Source organism: Mus caroli, unplaced genomic scaffold (genome assembly GCF_978045245.1).
Source record: "Mus caroli unplaced genomic scaffold, Mus_caroli_1 scaffold_13, whole genome shotgun sequence".
NCBI lineage: Eukaryota > Metazoa > Chordata > Mammalia > Rodentia > Muridae > Mus > Mus caroli.
Window position 1 is genome coordinate 6005027 of NW_028227268.1, and position 21073 is coordinate 6026099.

Sequence of the window (21073 nt, forward strand, 5' to 3'; positions counted from 1 at the left end):
GGGGTGCATGGCCACCACATGGAGGTCAGAGGAAGCTGACCCCAGTGGCCCTGGAGTAGTTGGCTGTATGTGTGTGCTGGCTTTTCAGGGGTTGGATCTCCTACATGGGTTCCAGCATTGATGCGATGTGGCTTGTGCAGGAAGATGTGTGCAGGAAGGGGCTGTCCCTGCAGAGCCTCCCTGGTCCCTCAGCCCTGACTCCGAACACACTTCACCTGGCACATCAGTCACTGTCTTTGATTGCTGCCGAGGACAGGAACCTGGTGTGGTGGGGCTGACCAGCTGCTCTGGATAGCAAGGGTGTGTGCGGAGGGTCTTCTGGGCTTCCAACTTGACCCTGGGAAATTAATGTGCACACACTGTCTGGCAGAGGGTGACAGCTCTTGTGGAGGCCAGGCAGAGCACCCAATTCAGATGTGTTCACAGGTGGGGAACTTCCTTGGTGGCACCGTCCCTCCCTCCCTCCCTCCCTCCTTCCATGTAAGTTACTCAGGAAGGAGCATGTGTCTACTGCCTAGAGAGATGGGGAAGGACCCTATTACTCTCTGGAACCCACTCGCAGCACGCCACAGAGCACTGAGCAGGACTCACATGCCCTGGGAGGTCACTGTCTAAGGCTAGGAAGGTCTGGCTTGGGGGGGTCTGAGCTGCCTTTGCACCTCAGAGACTCTAGGCCGCTTCAGCTGTCTCTTCACCCTGGAGAACGGGCAGCAGCCATTTCCATCTCGCGCCCCTGGAAGTCTGGATGTCCTCGTCCTTAATCCCATCCCATATAAACAAGCCACTGCAAGTTCATAGTTTATTTCCAATAAGTTTGTTGATTTTTGCATTTTTGTAAAAAAGGAGAAAGTTTTCACTTAATTCATTGAAAGCCCTTTCGTGCTGAGCCCAAGGGAGGGGCCTCTACTGGGCAGGTTCTCTGTAGCCCTCTTGAGCCCTCTGGACACCCAGTACTGGGAACAGGGCTGCCTCCCTCTGCCCACTCTGCTTTCCCGATTCACTGCATCTCTGTACAGAACAATTTTTAAAATTGAAGCTAAACACATCAGACAGGCACGCACACACATGCACACAGGCGTCTGCCCAGAACGGCAGTACGTCAGCTGCACTCTGAGAGCACCAAGGAATGCATACTACCTCCTCCCAGCAAGAAGGGCAGGGCTTGTGCCCCTTGGTCCTCATACTGCACTCCTCCCAACAATCGCCCTGCTAGCTGCCAGAGGGAGGGAGCGGCCGGCTCTACAGCCATGTGCCAGAGGGAAGGAGGCAGGGACAGGTGAGGGCAGTGCCAACCTGACAAGTGACTGTGGGGTCAAAGAGGCTATCTAGGGATTCCAGAAGGAAGTGATCAAGGAGAAGCCCAGGTTTCAAAACCCTGAGGGACAGAACTAGGCCTTGACCCTTGAGGAGCTTCAAGGGCCCAGGTGTGGGAGTGGGGCTAGCCTGAGCTTTGGCCTCCCTGCTCTCTGGCTGTCCCCAGAGTTAAATACATATTTGGTAAGCCCAGGAGCTAGTCTGGTTTAGAGTTTCAGAGCTGCCTGAAGCCCTCACAGCTGGGAAGTGGAGGCCTGAGTCCATGCTGACAGACTGTGGCCTGGAAAGGCAGGGTGAACGAAGCTGCCCTTCCAGCTTCCCAGCCTTCCCTGCTCTGGCCCCAGGAAGAAGTTAAAAATAGTTAGTTCCTACATAAAAAATGAGACAAAAACATATTCAGTGTCAAAAGGCCAGTGGGAAGAGGGGACGTTGTCTTTGAGCAGAAAGGATGGGGAAGGAACAGGAGGACTGCAAAATAGTCTCTTCTTTAAAAAGTGCTTGGTAAGTCTGCTTCAAAGTGTGTGTCTGCACCTGTCCAGATACACACAGACACTGTACACGCTGGCACCACGCGCACCTGCACACAGAAATGTATACATGTACAGAATCATATACATATACATACATACGTACATACATACATACATACATATATATACTTTAAAAAGTCCTAGGCGAAAAGGTCTAGGCCCAGCTGGGCCCGGTCTGCAGGGTCACGACTGGAGGGCATGGGCCCGGCTGGGCTGGCAGACGGGGCACTCACTGCCCTCAGCACAGAGCTCACACAGAACAGCGTGTTGGCACGGCAGCACTGCCCGGGTCTGCTCCTGACACTTAAGGCATTTCACTGACTGCATGTGGAACACAGCCTGCGGGGAACACAACATCGCAGTTACTGGAATGCTCTGTCACCTGCTTGGCCATGACCTTACCAAGCAGTTCTCTTGACTCTCGCTTCAGCATCCTTGGGAGGACTGTGAGACCCAAAGCTCACCCTTCACAGGGGCCCACCAGCAAGTGAGAGCATCTCAGCTTCTGAGCCACCTGCTGCCCAGCTCTAATGGCCTGAGATAGGGGCAGCTGGGTGGCAGGTCCCATCCTCATGATTTGGTTGGTACAGAGGTTAACCAATGAGGCTCAGGAGACATGCCAAGGGAACTGCTTCTATCAGGAGAGTTACCCCAAGGGACCAATAGGCACCTGTGGCCTGACGACCTTTCTGGAATGTGTACTGGCGTGTGGGTGCCAGAGAAGGCACTATAGGGAAGGCACTGGGGGCACATAACTCAGCTTAGGCTAATGGCACTGGAGTGGACACCCCCACCACTACTGCTTTTTTGCTTTCCTTCTCCTCTCCCAACGGACTGGCATCAGTATCTGCCTAGTGGGGGCTGACCTTGTCCACTTGTTCCAGATGGACCCGCAGCTGCTTCTGGATGGAGTACAGGGTGGAGAGGGACAGTGCCTCCAGGTCAGGGGCGGCTGGCAGGGTCTGGGCTTCTGGCACCGTGTGCAGCCGCTCCAGCTCCTCCTGCAGCTTCTTCACCCGCAGCTCCAGGGCATCCCGCTGCTCCCGAGCCAGCTCACACTCTGCTCCGGCTGCGCTGGCCCGCTCACCAGCCTCCTCGGCTTCCTTCTTCCAGGCATCACAAGCCTGTGGGCCCAATAAGGAGCGCCTCATCATGATGGCCCCCTGCCCCTCGTCCTCCCCCACTCTGAGAGAGCACTCTGGGAGCCATTCTGGCTATGGGGTCTGCTAGGAGGCCTGCTGTCTGGGGAGGGGGCAGGGAGAAGGCTGCTGCTGCCTGTGGAGAAGAGAGGTTTCAGGACCTTGGCAGACCCCCCTTTATATTCAGAGAAGGGGGCCAGGCCTAGCATGACAGGGGCACAAGGCAGGGCACACATCTTAGCCTGCATCCCAGGCAGCTGGGTGGCAGCTGGACGGGTGGCCTAACTCAGAATCTAGAAGCAGAGACAGGCAGGAGGTCCTGAGGCCACTCTAAAAACAATTCCCAAATGGAGTCTCAGGCCTGTAGTGCCAGCCACCATAACAGTCTGACTGGCAAGACCAGTCCTCCATGTGGGGGAAGGCAAGTACAGTTCTGTTCTGTTCTTTAGGCCCCTGCTTCCCCCACCCGAATGCCTGCTGTGTAGGATGGGCTTGGGCTTGATGCCACAAGGCACTGGGTACTGCAGGTGGGCGTGGGGCCCGGTACCTGCTTGGCCTGCTTCCAGGACTCCTCCCACTGCTTGATGGTGCCGTTAGCTTCATCTAGCTCTTGCCGAAGCCGGGCCAGCTCAGCAGCCCCTGGCCCTGATAGGAAGGCAGGGGAAGTGCCTGGGGAGAAGCTTCCAGAGGCAAAATGCTCCCAGATGCTGCTGTTCATCCCGTTCAGACCTGCCCCGGGGGAGGAACATCAGCTGTGCAGGGCGTAGGCCCAGGCCCTGGCCAGCCCTGCATGGGCTGCCACAGGCTGGCTGAACACTGGCTGAGTGTATGAGCTTAGTGTGTGACGGTGTCCTTGGCTGAGTCAGATCTGCCAGTTACCTGTCAATCTTAGCATCCTTTTCTGTACCGTGGAATTCTTATCATGGCCTCGGGGGCTTAGGACTGGGTGGGAGTGCATATGTGAAGGTATCCTTTTGGAGTATAGCATCCCCGTTGAGAGGTAGGGAGAGGGTCCTGACTGACAGGATCTGGTAGGTCAAAAGCCACCAGTCAGCACCTCCTGTGAAGGGAGGGCCAGAGCAGGAGGGGCCAGGTAAGCCTGGGCTATCTCCCTTGTTTTGCAGACGGGACAAAAAATGTACTAGTGAAACCACTAACAGAACAGGAGAGCCTCGTTGTGTTGTCTGACTCCAGAAGCCTCCTTCCCCCCAGCTTCCCCTCAGCAGGCTGCCATGCTATCCACAGCTCTCTGGCTGCCAGGGCAGCACTATCTTCATGACCTTCCTTATCTCTCGCTGGCTTCCTTCCACCCAGGCGCACTGTTCTAGTCTCTTCTGCTTTGCTCCCTTCCCCACTAACTGACTTTCCCCCCTCTGGAGTAGTATCAGCACATTGGGAAAAAAGACGACACTGGACTGTTGCACACTTCACACAGACCTCTGAGCTTGACTTTTGAGGGCGGGGGGGGGGGGGGAGGAGAAGAGAAAAGAAGAGAGATTGTCCTATGATACACCTGCAGTGTGCACTGTCTGACCCTGTCTGCCAGGAGAGACCTGTAGACTTATATAACAGCTAGTGTTCGTGGATCCTGTGTCACTCAGTACACTTGTGTGCCCAGCACTGCTGGTAGAGGCTGAGGTGACACTTGCATCGATCTAGCAGCAAGGTGGGAGATCTCCAGATGATACAGCACTAGCTTTTAACTGGATACAAGCCGTAAGCGCAGAAGTCTCCTCTCTACTGAGGACGAGGTGTAAAAGCTGAGGTGAGGAGTCCCTAAGCTGACCAGCACTTGGAAGGCCCACTCCTCTGACTGGAGGTCCAGCTGGCTGGGAAGCAGGAAGAGGGCTGGGGGTTGTTTATGAAAGACAGGGGCCTATGTTGAATGCTGTGTATCTATTAATGGCCTCAGGGAAAACCGCCTCCCCACAACCCCCACCCAGCCTCCATTCCAGGAGCCTCACTCGGTCTTGGTGTGGTAGCCTAGTGTCTAGGTCTCCATGCTACACATCTCCCCACTAAGCCTGGAGAGTACTCAGGTGGCTCTGGCCCCTCAGGTTAAAGGCTGCACAGGTTAGACATGGGTCCCTGACACCTCTCCCTGCCAGGAGGACTGTGTGGGCCTGCTCTCACATTTCCTTTGCTGCTTTGTGATCCTTAATGATGGGACAGGCTGCTAGGAACTCTGGGTACTGGACAGTGTGCCTGTGTGTGTGTGTGTGTGTGTGTGCGCGTGTGCACGTGCATGTGTCTCCTTGGGGGAAATCATACCACATGCTAAACCGCTCCAGTGTGATCAGGCAAAACTGCACTGAAGAGCAGTCCTCCACCCTGGAGCCCAAGGCCACTGCTTCTCCAGGTGCCAGCCTGTCCTAATGCATGCCTTGGCAATTCACTTTCTTCTCACGACCACTGCACCCATTCCACAGTACAGGAAGCTAAGACAGAGGCTGGGCTTCTTTCTGCCTTCTGGTTCAGCCATGTGGGGATGGAGGGAGAAAGTGTCCAGTCTGAAGCCCAGGCTCTAACCTGTAGCTGGGTGATGTGTCATGGGCAGAGCCAACAAAAGAATTTGTTGAAAGTCACTAGGTTCTTATCCAGTCCCTTTCTTACCCAAAGATCCATGTGACGCTGAGGTCCCCAAAAACGTGTTTTCTGACTGACTCAAGTGGCTCTGGGGCTGCTGCAGGAAGTGTGAGGAGAGGCTGACGGGAGGGGACGGAGAAGCAGAGTGGAAGGAAGCTGAGCTGCCCAGGGAGCCAGGGATGTTCACAGGCGCGGAGCTCTGCAACAAACTGCCGCCTGCAAAAGAGAGTCAAAGGGTGGGCTGGGTGAGGGCCAGGGAGCCATGTGGGGGCAGGCGAACCCCAGGGCGCCCTTCAGGCTGTCCCAGCCACCCACAGCCAGTACCGATCGTGACGCTGCTGGGGTGGGGCACTGTGCTGTTATCAAAAGTCTTCTCCAGGGCAGCCACTCCAAACTCATTCAGGTCCAGGTCATCCAAGGCAGACTCTAGGGACAGAGACTCAAGTGTGGGCTCCCAAGGACATCCCCTTGGCTCTGGGCTTCCTGCCCTGACTACTTCATTCCTGGTCTTTTTTTTGTTTTTTGGCTTTTTTTTTGAGACAGGGTTTCTCTGTGTAGCCCTGGCTGTCCTGGAACTCACTTTGTAGACCAGGCTGGCCTCGAACTCAGAAATTTGCCTGCCTCTGCTTCCCAAGTGTTGGGATTAAAGGCGTGCGCCACCATGCCCGGCTTCATTCCTGGTCTTTGCCTTTCTCTGCTCAGCACTTCAGCCCATGCCAACCCTAAAGACACCTGCCCAGTCCAGCCCAAGTGCCCTTCTTTCTGAACTCTTCTTTGATATCACTAGGAGGAATCAAGATCTGACCCAGTCCAGTGTGGTTTGGCAAGTCAGTATTCCCCAAATTCTGAAGGCTGAGATGAGGACCAGGAGTTCAAGGCCAGCCTGGGCTATATAGCAAGACCACATCTCAAGAAGAAAAACTTGACTGAATTCAAGATTGCAGCGCAGTCTACACAGTGAGTTGCAGAAGTGTAGTGTGGTCTCCCAGTCCAGGCCGTGTGTTTCACTCTTAAAGTTTCTCAGGGCCCTTTGAGGGCCATGCACATTAGGGACCTGCAAATGTCAGCGCGACCTTTGGAACTGGCCTGCTGAGGAGAAGGTAGTTTCTCTCCTAGATGGCAGAAGCAGCCACTGCCTGCTTCCCCCGGGCCTGCAAAGGGGCTCTGGCTTTTTCCTCTTGGAGCCGAGGACCAAACCCAAGGCCTTGCACATGCTACCACTGAGTCACACGAGTCCCTGGCACCAGCTCCGTTCATCAGCACTGAGGATGGATGCACAGGTGCTCAGTCGCCTGAAGGGGCTTCATGACCTGGTCTTGGTCCTCATTCTTAGAGTGTCTACCCCGACAAGCCAGATGTCTAAAGTATGGCTATGCTCATCCAGGTCTCACTTGAGAACACCTTGTAGCTCTGACTCCAGGTCCAGTCCTAGGCTCGCAAACAAACCCTGCCTAGTTACCTATGACCGACTCTACCGTGTCGCTGGTAGGGTAGAAGGGCAGGGCATTTGCATTCATGCCAGGGGCGCTGCTGGTGCCTGCAGGGCTGGGGGGAGTGGCTGCCAAGCTGGAGGTAATACTGGAAGAGATGCTGGAAGTCAGGGGGCTGCCCACAGGGAGGATGCCCAGCACGTCCTGCAACGAGAGTGGGGAGAGATAATGGGATGCTTGCCTACAGAAGCTTTGGCAGAGAGAGGCTAGGAGAGGCCAGAGGGATAAAGGACCCAGGACTTCATAGGCTGTTGAATGGCTCTAGGTAGAACAGTGGAACACTCGTTACCCTGAGGCTTACAGTAGGTGGGGATGAGAATGGGGACTGACATGCTCCCCAAACATTCCTGCCGATGGCTCCAGGCATGACCCCCACCCTCTATAGACTTGTGGCTGGGTGCCCCTGAGTCCTACCTTAGTTTGCAGAGAAACTGGTACCTACTTGCTGACACTAGCTGGGACTCTGGGACTGTCCTAGCCACAGTGACAGCATAATGAGAGGGAGAACTCTGTACCTGTTTGGGTTGAAGCAGAGGCTGCTCCTGACTCCTGGGCTCTAGCGAATGGGGTTTTAATTTAGCCTGAGAGAGAGAAATTAGGGAGAAGGAAGTGACTGCGGTGCTGGGCAACTCCAAGGCTGGGGTCCACCTGGCCTTGCTATGTTCACTGAGACTGGAAATACAGGGGAGGGAGAAGGAATGACAGGGCCGGTCACCTGCCACCCAAAACCACTACCACTGCCTCCTCCTCCTCCTTTCCCTCCTCTTCCTCCCTCTCCTCCTCCTCCTAGCTTTCTCTACACATATATCCTCTCCCTGCCCCCTTCTCTGCCTCATAGCCTGAACACGAGGCTGGTTCCTTCTCCTTTGTGACAAACCCAGGTTTGTCCCCAGCTATTAGAGACTCCTCTGTCTTGGCCTCAGGCCCTGTCTTCTTATCAGGCATCACCATTTGGAAGGGAAAGGTGACAATCTTGTACCCACTGACTAGCTTGACAGCTCTGGGGCAGCCAGGCAGCCTTCTGCAGAGTGCACACAGCTCCATGAAGGGAAAGTGAGAGCGAACCCCTGAGAGGGTGATGTGCGGTGCGGCCTCCTGAGCCTTCGCAGCCTCAGCTGAGAAGCAGACTGACAGACATCAACCCTCAAGACACTGAAGAGGGACTCAGGTTAAGCTCTCAGTGTCCTTCCCACAGGTGAGCCAGGCCTTGTCGCTAAGCTGCTCTTGCCCCACAGAAGAGGCTCAGCTTCCTGGCCTTATACCCTCCACTGCTCCTTGAGTCTTTTACCTGGCACTTGAAATTCTTCAGGTACTCTGCCCCAACCTGGTCTTCCCTTTCGAAGCCAGGAGCTTTCTTGTAGCTGCCAGGGGCAAGGCTGGACTCCCCAGGGAAGACCAGGCCCTCCAGGTTTGAGGCCTTCCTGCTGGGGCCTGGTGGGGAGCTGCAGAGGTGAGACGGACTGCCCAGGCCACTATTCCTACAGAGGAGCTGCAGAAGAGGACAGGTTGTTGATGGGCAATGGGCACCGTGGGTGAGGGGAATGGCCACCCTCCAACCCTGCTTTAAAGGGTTGTGGTCAGTGGGTATCAATAAGCACTCGGGGATCCCGGAGCCTCAGGGATCTGACAGACAGAAGTGACAGAAGGCTTATCCCAGCTCTGCCCAGGCTGATCACTACTGGCTCTGAAGATACATCCCCACCTCCCTGCCCTTGGCCCCAGGACAAATACCAGAGCCTCAAGCTCCTGGGGCAGAGAAAGTCAGGAGCTCGCTCCTGGGCAGGCAAGGTGCCCACCCACTCACTCCCAGACGGGCACGTACGGCGCTGAGGTCAGGGGCATGCGGGCTGGAGGGGCTCACAGGGACCGAGTCTCCAGCGGCAGATGGCATGTACAAGACGGGACCTGGCTGGGTAGGGCTGGACACAGCTGAGGAAGGCTGCACATCATCACTTAAGGGTGGCGCTGCAAGAAAGGATGGCGGTCAGCAGGTTCCACGGCCATGTCTGTCCCTGTACACCTTCCACAGAGGCCATACATGTCTCTGCCACCAAGGCAACAACATTGGCATTGTACATTCTACAATTAACTGCAAATGTAAGTAATATGATGGGCTTCTTCACTCCATAGAAAAGAGGAGCGGTTCAGAAAGGTCAGGTAAGTTTCCTAAGATAACAAGACAGGAGACAGCAGGGCTGGAATGTCAACCCCATTTTGAGGAACCCAAACTATCGAGTCAGAGCTTCTCTGTACTGCTGCAGTTGGGTGGTCCCAGTCTCGATGGCCACCGGCTGCCTCTGAGCCCTCTATCTGCTTTCCCCCAGAGCTTTCTGTGTATTTTCTCCTCTCAGAGACAGAGCTAAACCACGGCAGAGAGTGAGCAGAAGATCCTTGATCTGCAAGGGGGGAGGTGGCAACCCCAGCACCCATGCCACGACAGACGAGACAGCTGGGGCTAGCCCTAGACTCGTGCTGTTTCACAGCGCAGCAACATGACGCTGCCGAGCACTGAAATGAGCTGACTTACACTGAAATGGGCTGTAGAGGTTAAAATGACTTGAGGGAGATGGCTCAGCACTGACTGCTCTTTCAGAGGTCCTGAGTTCAATTCCCAGCACCCACATGGTGGCTCAAATCATCTGTAATGGAATCTGATGCCCTTTTCTGATACTCATATACATAAAATAAATATATCTTTTTAAAATTTTATTTTAAAAAATGACTATCGCTGGTGAGATGGCTCAGTGGGTAAGAGCACCTGACTGCTCTTCCGAAGGTCCAGAGTTCAAATCCCAGCAACCACATGGTGGCTCACAACCATCCGTAACGAGATCTGGCGCCCTCTTCTGGAGTGTCTGAAGACAGCTACAGTGTACTTACATATAATAAATAAATAAATCTTAAAAAAAAAAAATGACTATCAAGCCCAGCGTGGTGGCACATGCTTTTAATCCCAGCACTCGGGAGGCAGAGGCAGAGGCAGGCGGATTTCTGAGTTCGAGGCCAGCCTGGTCTACAGAGTGAGTTCCAGGACAGCCAGGGCTACACAGAGAAACCCTGCCTCGAAAAACAAAAACAAAAACAAACAAACAAATGACTATCAGCTAAGACTCAGAATGAAAACAGTAAACACCTATAGTGTTAGCCAGGCGTGGTGACGTATGCCTTTAATCCCAGCACTCAGGAGGCAGAGGCAGGTGGATTTCTGAGTTCGAGGCCAGCCTGGTCTACAAAGTGAGTTCCAGGACAGCCAGGGCTACCCAGAGAAACCCTGTCTCGAAAACCAAAAAAAAAAAAAAAACAAAAAACTAGTTTTTTTTTTTTTTTTTTAAAGATTTATTTATTTATTATATGTAAGTACACTGTAGCTGTCTTCAGACACTCCAGAAGAGGGCGCCAGATCTCGTTACGGATGGTTGTGAGCCACCATGTGGTTGCTGGGATTTGAACTCTGGACCTCTGGAAGAGCAGTTGGGTGCTCCTACCCACTGAGCCATCTCACCAGCCCAAAACTAGTGTTTTTTAAAAGTTAATTAACTAATTAATTAATAGGCAGGGTTTTCCTGCATAGCTCTGGAACTCACTGCGTAGACTAGACTAACCTCAAACTTAAAGATCCGCCGGCCTCTACCCCCTCAGAGCTGGGATTAAAGGTGTGCACCACCACAGACAGCTATGAGATCATTTTATATTAAACTAAGTAAAAATGTTAAACTAGGGCTAGTGAGATGGCTCAGTGGGTAAGAGCACCCGACTGCTTTTCCAAAGGTCCAGAGTTCAAATCCCAGCAACCACATGGTGGCTCACAACCATCCGTAACGAGATCTCGCGCCCTCTTCTGGAGTGTCTGAGGACAGCTACAGTGTACTTACATATAATAAATAAATCTTTTAAAAAAAAATGTTAAATTAATTTAACCAGTCCTTTGTTGTTGTTTTTAAAGGACGCCATATGAAACAACCTTGTATCCTGGAGGGCCAAGCAGGCTCACTGCGGAAGAGCCCCATGCTCGTTCAGGGAAACTGAGCTGCTAGGGCTAGGGATGCTTGGTACCATGCCCCTGCCTGGGATTCAAAGTCTGGCAGGGTGAGAGTCTCTGAGTCTATCTCAGGCTCTTAGAAGCTGCACAGGACTTCAAGTTGAGCTTCCGAGTGATCAGGGGACTGATCCTGTGCCTGAGCCTCAGCTGCGGTTAGGACAGGGAAGGAAGACAGGGAGCCGCCCAGGGCCACAGGAGCTACATACGTTCTATGTGGGCGAAGGCGCAGAAAGGTCCTCGGGGGCAGCTGCCCGCCTGCTGCATGTCATTACACTTGGTGGACTTGTAGATCTGAAGGGGGCAGAGCAGAGCAGAGGCAGGTCAAGCTCAGCCATGGGCAGACGCTTTCACTGAGGCAGGGCTAGCTTCGAATCCCTTTCCAATTCAGCCCCTTCTATTCCCCTATGTTTCCACCAACTTCTTTTTTAGGGGAACGGATAATGAAATATAGCCCATGCCTGCCTTAAACTCATAACTGCCCTGCCACACTGTCTCATGTCCTGAAGTGACAGACACACACCACACACCAAGCTTCTTATTACCAACCTCTGCCTCAGATCTTGGGCAGCCTACACCACCAATACCCTCCTTCTGGAGTCACAGGTCCCACCAGGCATTACAAAGAGGTAGGCTCCTCTCAGGAGTTGGTTGGGGTGCTACCTATGAGTATGCCCCCTATATTAAATGAGCCAAGGCCCAGGAAGCACACAGTCGCTTTCAAAACACCCACCAGAGAACCCGGGCTTGTGATCTCTCCTGGGTTTACCTGCTCCCCCTGGGATGTCTACAGCCACAGCAGCTGTCCTCACATCTGCCTCACTCTGCTGCCCTGGCTCCCACAGGGCACTACAGAAGCAGCAGTACTGCAATACTGTGACTACTCATTCTCTAGGGCAGTGCCAGGCTGTGGCTCACCGCTGCCCTCCTCCCAGGACCCACCTCTGGGTGGAATTGCTGCTCTGTGCGTGTGTGGCAATACTGGCAGGCGTCTCCGTTTTCACACTTGCCAGGGTCTCCCCACTCATCCCCATGCTTGACGTTTGGACATGGAGACGACCTGGTCCAACAAGAAAGGGTCGGACAACAGCAAGAGAGAATGAGCCTGGGACCCTGAATGCCCCCACCCTGCCCTGGTCTCCTTGTCTCTCAAGTTTAGGTGCAGAAATAGGTAAGATCAGCTAGAGAGGAAGGGTCTCCCTGGGGTACTACGTCAGGCTGTTCCTCTGGCCCAGCTGGTCATGCAATTAAGGGGGACAGCTTTGTTTCCTTGAGCGAGACACTAAACCTGACAGCTCAAGAGGCAGGCCACAGCCACATCACATTTCCCACACGGCCTGGCCCTACTCCAGCACACACACCCTGAAGAATCAGCAGTGGATGGGCCTTATGCAAGACCAGGAGAGGGCTCCCACCATTTAGCTGTCCTTCCTAGTCCCTCCTTTCATAACTGAGCCCTGTAAACCCAGTGGCTTGGATTCCTGTCTCCTTGGGAACCATGGCAATGACAATCTCAGTCATGATCCCTTCCTGCCACTCCTCCCTCCTACAGCTGGCCTCTTGGGGCCAAAGGACCTGTATTTGTGCTTCCGGGGACTCCGACGCCGGTCCTTGCTGTTGTGGTAGTAGGGACAGGCATAGCCCTGGCGGCACAGCCGTGGAGGCTTCTTGCACGGCTCCGTCTTATAGTTCCCCAGCACATAAGCAGTCTCTACACAGAAAGTGAGAGTGCAGAGGTCAGGGAGTGGAGTTGGAGCACCCCAACAACAGCAGGAGTGGTGCAGGAAAGGCATAGAAGAGCTAATGGGAAAAGGGTCCCAGAGCTGAGATCCCATGCAAGGTATCAACAGGTCCACTTCTTTACAGGCTGTGGACATGCATGGTATGTGTGTGTGTGTGTGTGTGTGTGTGTGTGTGAGAGAGAGAGAGAGAGAGAGAGAGAGAGAGAGAGAGCACGCGTGCCCAGGGGAATCCCAGGAATGCAGTCCATCTGGAAACTCCCTTACAAGTGCCTTTTGAATGACAGGTTTAACATGAAATGAAGGGCTACAAGTGGGGCTGAGGAGGTGGCTCTTTGGTTCAAAGCACCTGCTGTTCTTGCAGAGGACCTGGGTTCAGGTCACGGCACCACATGGTGACTCACAGCCATCTGTACGTACACATGGCACACAGAAATACATTCAGACCAAACACTCATACATATACCATCAATATTTAAAGTGAAATATTCAAATGGGATGACGGAGGGCTAGCTTTCTAATGGACCAGACATGACAGTTTCAGTTGGAAAAAGCAGGTAGTTTCAGGCCAAAGCCTCGAGCAGCTATGAAGAGGGGGGTCCCAGGGCCGCCTGAAGTTGCCTGTACCTTGCCACCGGGGCTCCTCACTGAGGATTTTTTCTATCATGGCATGGCTTGCAGCCCCAGCTGACTGGCCTTCTATGCTGCCCTCTACTGTAGTCTGGCCATTCTGCAAGGCCTCCATGGCCTGGAGCTCCCTGGGAGAAGAGAAGAGGCAAGGACAGACAGTGTGGGGAGGAGCACAAGAGACTGGGAAAGAGCACAGTGCCTCAGCTCTCTTGCCTCGCTGGGGCCAGCAGCTACAGAAGCTAAGCCCCTTGTCCCCCTCCCCCAGCCTGGCATCAGCCTACCTGATGTCGTAAACAGGGGAGCGGAGGTCATGAGGCCCGTGGGCAAAAGCGCAGTGCAGGCCATTTTTGGTGCAGTTGCCTTTTGAGTCTGTCTCATGGATGCAGATTCCAGTTTTATAGTAGCGAAGGTGATACCTGCGCTCAGTGTCCCCAGTGGTTCTGTGCAGGAATGGGCACCTGGAACACAGCATCCCAGGTCAGTCACCTCTGCCGCCTCCGGAGGCAGCTGCCGGGCTGTCACCGTGGTCCAGAGGGTGCAGTGGCGGTGGACTGAGGAAGAGATGGATGAACCCTCTGGCCACCAGGGCTCTGTGTCTGAGCGCTAAGATCTGAAGGCTTGGAGTCCCCAGGCGGCTGCCTGCAGACACTTGGGGGGGACACACTTTTAGATGAATACGTTTGGATAAGGAATGCTACTCAACTCAGGCGGCTCCCAAGAACCAACCCTTTGAAACTTGCACACGTGTCCCACGAACTTAAATAGGCTTCTGAGGTCAGTCAACCTTGACCTCCGTGAAAAAGGTTGGCCACCGTAGGAAAAGCCAAGAGCACTGTACAGACCTGAACACTTCCCAGCACTTCCCAGAGAGGCTCAACAAATGGCAAGGAAGGCCAGAAATGGTCCCAAGTTTGCCACCTCATTTGTTATTAATGGTATACCCAATATCTGAGCAGGAGATCGTGAAAAGACATTTAAAGTTACCCAACAAGCTAGGCATGGTGGCACAGGCCTTTAATCCCAGCCCTTGGGAGACGGGAAGATGGGTCTCTGTGAATGTGAAGGCAGTTTGGTGTAAGTAATGAGTTCCAGGACAGGAAGGGTTCTGTATGAGACCCTGTCTCAAACAACAAAGATCAGCCAATAGGTAAACAGTGAGGCAGGCTCCCTCTGTCTCTGTCTGTCTGTCTGTCTGTCTGTCTCTTTGAGCTGCCACCACAGTGGGAACTGTACAGGATGGTACAGCAGATGGGAACAGGACATAGAGGATGAAAGAAAACCCAGGGAATCAGTTTTGTCCAAATGTGGTCTTGTGGCCTTAGTGGAAGAAAGGCTGATTTTTGGCTTTCATATAATATAGGCAAAGGAAAATGGAAGCTACTCCCCGTGCTGTACCTTTAGTCGGGGCAGATGAGCCCAAGTTTGACCTATAGATTGTAGCCAGGCTCCCAGAGCAGCCTCAGCCTAGCTTCCTAAATGTCCCACGCTTATTCTGAGGGCATCTGACCCAGGAGACCTGGGCTCCTCTGAGGGCAGGCAGGGCACTCACTCGTCGCCCTCGGGGCAGAGGCCTGTAGCTTCATCATACTTCGTGCAGTAGACATCTGGACTGTAGTTGAAGGTGCCATCCCGCCGGCGGATGGAACGGCGGCGACGCTGGTTCACAAAGTGCCAGTGGAAGCAGGTATAGGGCCGATGCTGTGTGCATTTGTGCTGCACGAAGAGTGGGCACTGCTCTGTGCGGAACTCCTTCAGGTACCTGCGGGGAGACTGTCTGTAAGGGATGGGACAGGCGCTGAGTGAAACTCTTTGCTTCTCAGCAAAAAGGGAGCCCCCAAGTCCCGGGGGTACTGTTCTGGGGTGCCAGTCCCACTGGGACAGCAAGAGAGGTCCAGGGCTGAGGCTGGACCTCAGATTTTAGAATGTCCCAGCATCTAGGTTCCACCCAGCGTGAGCTGCAGGCCACAAGGGCCCCACGTGTTGTAGAGGCCAGCTGTAGTACTCAACAGCAGCTTGGCTGAGCCGTCTGAGGTTTCCCAGGCCAAGCCACTAATCATAGGGAAAGAGTTATTCACAAGACCATGTGCAACCTCCCCAGCGTCTGTGGTTCCCTGCTGCCCACATATACCTGACCATCCCAAGGCTTCCCCTATACCAAGAACCAAGCTGAGACTGTGGACTGAGGGGAGAAATATGGAGACATCGCTTGCTTTGGGGCTCTGTTTGCAAAGTGTCCCTCTGGACGAGCTCTGATTGCTGTCCTTGAGATGCCCACACACTCGCACAGATATTGGGAAGGGGTTCACACAGAGGTTCTGATCTCCTTAGACCTAAGACGACGACGACAGCTTGGGCTATTCTCTCTCCTCTACCCTCATGTAACAATAGCCAGGATGTCAAAACCTCTCCATACTCCTTGCAGTGGAGGGCATCAAACCTTGGGAAAATGTGTTCTCTCCACTTCATCCCGCCTAAGGTTCTCCTAGACTGTGTTGTTGACTAGGCAGTCAGTGCAGCTTCCTTTAACTATTTCATTGTGTACAGGGTGGGTGGGAAAAGTGTGGAATTGGCTTTCTCCTTCCACCTTTACCTGGGTCCCAAGATCCAACTCAGATCACCAGGTGCCATCTTCAAAACCATTTGGCAGGCCATTTTCTTCAGACATTCTTTCAAGCGTAATTATACAGGCAACAAATGGATTGTGAGGTGGGAAGACATACAGAGTGCCCAGTGTAGAGTGGTTATAAATGTAAGGGAGTAAGGCAGAAGCAACCTGATTTGAGCTGGGTGGAGCCTAGATCTGAAGGGCATAGAAGTAGGTCTTTCTGCTCACATGTCTGACCAATAAAAGCAGACCTAGACACAGGGTCAGACAGAAGTGTAACACCGAACACCCACTTAAGACAGAGCTGCAGCTAAGCCCTGGGTAGTTTCCTAGCATATTCCATGGGATACACTAACACTGAAGAACTGAATTGCTGACTATCTGTGACTCTATCTAGATGGTATCCAATATTTTGCTGCTCTCTTGAGGCTGTTGTTGCCCAAGCTGACCTCAAAGTCTCAGGCTTGGGTAACCTTAGGCTCCTAAATAGCTAGGATTTTAGGTGCAAGCCATGTTAACCATTAGGGAACTTGTTGTGTTTTTAGTTGTAAAATAAAGTTGTGGGCTGGGCAGTGGTGGTGCACACCTTTAATCCCAGCACTTCGGAGGCAGAAGCAGGAGGATTTCTGAGTTCAAGGCCAGCCTGGTCTACAGAGTACGTTCCAGGACAGCCAGACTACAAAGGGAAATCCTGTCTCGAAAAACAAAAAACAAAAAACAAAAAAATTTGGTTGTTTTTTTTTTGGTGCTCTTAAAAGTTTGACAAAGCCGGGCGTGGTGGCGCACGCCTTTAATCCCAGCACTCGGGAGGCAGAGGCAGGCGGATTTCTGAGTTCGAGGCCAGCCTGGTCTACAAAGTGAGTGCCAGGACAGCCAGGGCTACCCAGAGAAACCCTGTCTCGAAAAAAACAAAAAAACAAAAAAACAACAACAACAAAAAACCCCTGTCTCAAAAACAAACAAACAAAGAAAAGTCTGACAAGGTGTGGAAGCATAGTCTTTGACCCCACTACTTGGCACAGGCTCGGGCAAGTTTGGGGTCAGCCTGGTCTATGCAGTGAGACCCTGACTCAGAAAAAGAACACATTTGAGGCTGGGCTTAGTGGTACACACTTTAATCTCAGCACTTAGGAGGCAGAGGAAGATGGATCTGTGTGAGTTGGAAGCCAGCCTTTACAACAGAGGATTTCAGGCTAGTCAGGACTATTTAGTGAGGCTCTGTCTCAAGAACAATAAAACAAAACAAAGTCTGGTGTCAGCCTCTTGGTGAGAACACAGGCGATAGATAGGGTAGAACACTAGTGTGTGGTCCCTAACTTTGGCATAGCTGTCCTGGAAAGCCGCTCGCCTGGGGTAGAAGCTATGCATGGAGCTTGCATCCTTGGGGCAGCAATGTCTCCAGTGCCACATGCAATGGCTCCATACATCCTGCCTGGCAGGAACTCCTCAGGTGGGGTGACGGCAACAGATCATCTAGGCCACACTGCTGCTGCTGCTGCTGCTGCTGCGTGTCAGATAGAGCGCTCTTTTTAAAAGGCCTCGTTACTTTTCCTAAAGCCTGGGAAAGCTGCCACCACCGCTCAGCCTCGCATTCCAAGTGCCGTCCATCAGGCCCACTGTGCTCTTCCAACTGTCTTTTCTGACTCCTCTTCATTCTGGCTACAACTGGAATGCTTGTAGCCAGAAATCTTTCCTGTCTTTGTTCATCTCATTCCTTCCCTGGAGGAGCCATCAGGAGCTGGACTGAAGGGACATGAACCTTTGGGTGTCACGGTTCCTGAGAAGTCTTCCTTGCTTCCACCTAGCTCTCTGTTAGCTCCTCACTGCCCAGAAAAATGGGGACAGAACCCAGGGCCTTGCACATAGTAGGCCAGCACTCTCCCACTAAGCTACACACCCAGGTCCACGCTATGCATTTCTTAGTTCTTGCCCTGCTCTGCGTATTAATCATACGCACACACTTTCCTTTACAGGCTGACGATGCCTTATTGAAGTGCTTGAGATGATCATCTTTGAACTTGGATATCTACACTGTACCTAAGCTATCATGAGGATGGAAGACTGTTTACAAATGTACATTTCACATACATTTTAGAAATATCAACTCCTGAGTAACCAGAATTATAGGTATGCACACCATGCCCACCCCTACCTGTGACTCAGTACACAGAACGAGAAGAGAAACTTTCCACTTGGTCTTAAAGTTTTTATTTTTGTATTTACACGTATGTGTGCGTGAGTACTTGGTGCACGTGTGTATGGAGTTGATGTTGGGTGCCTTCCTCTATTGTTCTCCACCTATTTAAGACAAAGGCTGTCACTGAACCTGAAGCTCAGCAATTTGGCTACACCAGTGGGTCAGCAAACCATCAGAATCCTGTTTCCACAGTCAACGTGCTGAGATTACAGGCATGTGCTACCATACCTAGCTTTATCTGGACGCTAGGTATTCAAGACCAGGTCCTCGGGCTTAGGAGAGAAGTATTTTTTACTCAATGAGATATCACACTTGGCCCTCTGCTTGGGATGTCATGTCTGTGATCAGTTTTGTACTTTAGGATTTTAGGTTAGGCCTTCTCAGGTTTTATATATATATATATAAAACTACTACATATTACACTCTACATGACTCAGCAGCAAACCGTACAATAGAGAGTATTCTCTGAATCAAGCATCAAGGAATTAAAAGTTCACAAAGGAAACACCAACACCCCATGACAGCACCATGAGGCAGACCATCACAGGGAGCAGCCAGCCTTCGGCCATGTGAGACATGCTGGAGAGTAACTCAGAGCTTAGCACTCAAGACTGAAATGGACTGCAGAAAAAACTCTCATAGGACAAGAGGCCAAACACAGGGTTTTTTAAAGGAATACTTCAAGACCTACAAGATGGCGCAGTGGATAAGGGTGGCTGTAGAAGCCTGACATGAGTTTAATCTCCAGAAACAAAGAAAAATGTCAAGAGACGACTGACTCCACAAAGCTGACCTCTGGCATCCACATGCAAACCCCGATCACACACAAACAGTCATAAATACATACAGGCAAACAACACATTAAAAAAAAAAAATAGAGAGCCGGGCGTGGTGGCACAGCCTTTAATCCCAGCACTCGGGAGGCAGAGGCAGGCGGATTTCTGAGTTCGAGGCCAGCCTGGTCTACAAAGTGAGTGCCAGGACAGCCAGGGCTACACAGAGAAACCCTGTCTTGAAAAACCAAAAAAAAAAAAAAAAAAAATAGAGCCAGCCGGGCAGTGGTGGTGCACGCCTTTAATATCAGCACTTGAGAGGCAGAGACAGGCGGATTTCTGAGTTCGAGGCCAGCCTGGTCTACAGAGTGAGTTCCAGGACAGCCAGGGCTACACAGAGAAACCCTGTCTTGAAAAACCAAAAAAAAAAAAAAAAAAAAAATAGAGCCAGCCGGGCAGTGGTGGTGCACGCCTTTAATATCAGCACTTGAGAGGCAGAGACAGGCGGATTTCTGAGTTCGAGGCCAGCCTGGTCTACAAAGTGAGTGCCAGGACAGCCAGGGCTACACAGAGAAACCCTGTCTTGAAAAACCAAAAAAAAAAAAAAAAAAAAATAGAGCCAGCCGGGCAGTGGTGGTGCACGCCTTTAATATCAGCACTTGAGAGGCAGAGACAGGCGGATTTCTGAGTTCGAGGCCAGCCTGGTCTACAGAGTGAGTTCCAGGACAGCCAAGGCTACACAGAGAAACCCTGTCTCGAAAAACAAAACAAAACAAAAATTAGAGCCACTTTTGGGGGATTGAAGAGATGGCTTAGCAGTTAAGGATACTGTCTATTCCTCCAGAGGACCCATGTTCAATTCCTAGCACCTACATAGCTCATAACTGTCTATAACTGTCTATAATTCTACTTCCAGGGAATCATATACCCTCTTCTGGCCTTTGCAGGTACCATGTGTGTACTGGATACACAGACATAAATACAGAAACACACACACTGCTGAAATGGCGCAGTGGTTAAGAGCACTGGCTAGTCTTTCAGAGGACCTGGGTTTGATTCTCAGAACCCACATGGTGGCTCACAACCATACACAACTCCAGCTCCAGGAGGCGACTCAAGCACATGGCACACTTCCATACATGCAGGCAAATATTCATACACATTAAGTAAATAAATATACAAATAAATGCTACTTTTAACTCACTACAGAGATTTCTTTCTTTTTTCTTTTTTTTTTTTTTTTCCAGACAGGGTTTCTCTGTATAGCCCTGGCTGTCCTGGAACTCAGTCTGTAGACCAGGCTGGCCTCGAACTCAGAAATCCGCCTGCCTCTGCCTCCCAAGTGTGGGGATTAAAGGCGTGTGCCACCACTGCCCGGTACTACAAAGATTTCTAAACTTATGCATAAACCATTATCAAAACTGTACAATCTGTTAATTATGCATCAAAGTGTTTCTCTAGAATTTTCCATTTTTTCTTTTCTCTCCCACTTTACACTCACAGGAAACCAGAACAAAACCACCTAGATCACTGGCTTCCATCTTCCATGAAGGGAACAAAGGATTTCACTAAAAACCAGGATAACTTCCTGCATCTGCCTTCTGGACAAACAGGATGACAGGTGTGGACCCCTACTACCTTGGGAGAGCTAGGTTTTCAGGGAAAATGCACAGCTGTGTCCAGTCAGCCCCAGGCCACACCCAAGACTTTAATCCCGGCACTCAGGAGACAGAGGCTGATGGATCTCTATGAACCGGAGGCTAGCCTGACCTATACTGGCAGTTTTATGTCAGCCAGGGCTGCATAGTGAGATCCTGTTTCAAAGAAAAGTTCTAAGAGGACAAGATCTGAGAACTAAATGGACTACAAACCATTCTTCAATCAGCTCTCCAGAAACCCAAGAGGCTAAAAGCCAAGGGACACTCACCCAGGCTCTCAATTCCTCCAAGAACCGAGAGGAAGCACGACTCTGGGACTATACTCTTTACACTGCAATCTCCCAGAGCCCCACACTCAAGGAACCATAGCAGCCAA

The 21073-nt window shown here is 52.0% G+C and overlaps 1 protein-coding gene across 2 annotated transcripts in view; it reads right to left on the reverse strand.

Moving 5' to 3' along the window:
- Nucleotides 1–785: 785 nt before the first annotated feature.
- Nucleotides 786–21073, reverse strand: part of Unk (unk zinc finger) — a 30620-nt gene continuing 10332 nt past the window's right edge. Inside the window, exons 2-16 of one of the 2 annotated variants that reach the window (XM_029483363.2) lie at nucleotides 15014–15223; nucleotides 13746–13922; nucleotides 13462–13592; nucleotides 12671–12806; nucleotides 12038–12155; nucleotides 11305–11389; nucleotides 8921–9024; nucleotides 8348–8548; nucleotides 7575–7640; nucleotides 7029–7203; nucleotides 5894–5995; nucleotides 5597–5785; nucleotides 3531–3712; nucleotides 2711–2968; nucleotides 786–2183 (exon numbers count right to left, since the gene is read on the reverse strand). In XM_029483363.2, coding sequence (XP_029339223.1) covers nucleotides 2028–2183; nucleotides 2711–2968; nucleotides 3531–3712; nucleotides 5597–5785; nucleotides 5894–5995; nucleotides 7029–7203; nucleotides 7575–7640; nucleotides 8348–8548; nucleotides 8921–9024; nucleotides 11305–11389; nucleotides 12038–12155; nucleotides 12671–12806; nucleotides 13462–13592; nucleotides 13746–13922; nucleotides 15014–15223 — 2290 coding nt within the window. In that variant the 3' untranslated portion in view covers nucleotides 786–2027. Of the gene's footprint in view, nucleotides 2184–2710; nucleotides 2969–3530; nucleotides 3713–5596; nucleotides 5786–5893; nucleotides 5996–7028; nucleotides 7204–7574; nucleotides 7641–8347; nucleotides 8549–8881; nucleotides 9025–11304; nucleotides 11390–12037; nucleotides 12156–12670; nucleotides 12807–13461; nucleotides 13593–13745; nucleotides 13923–15013; nucleotides 15224–21073 lie in introns of both variants that reach the window. The other variant, XM_021176103.3, reaches the window with a different exon arrangement.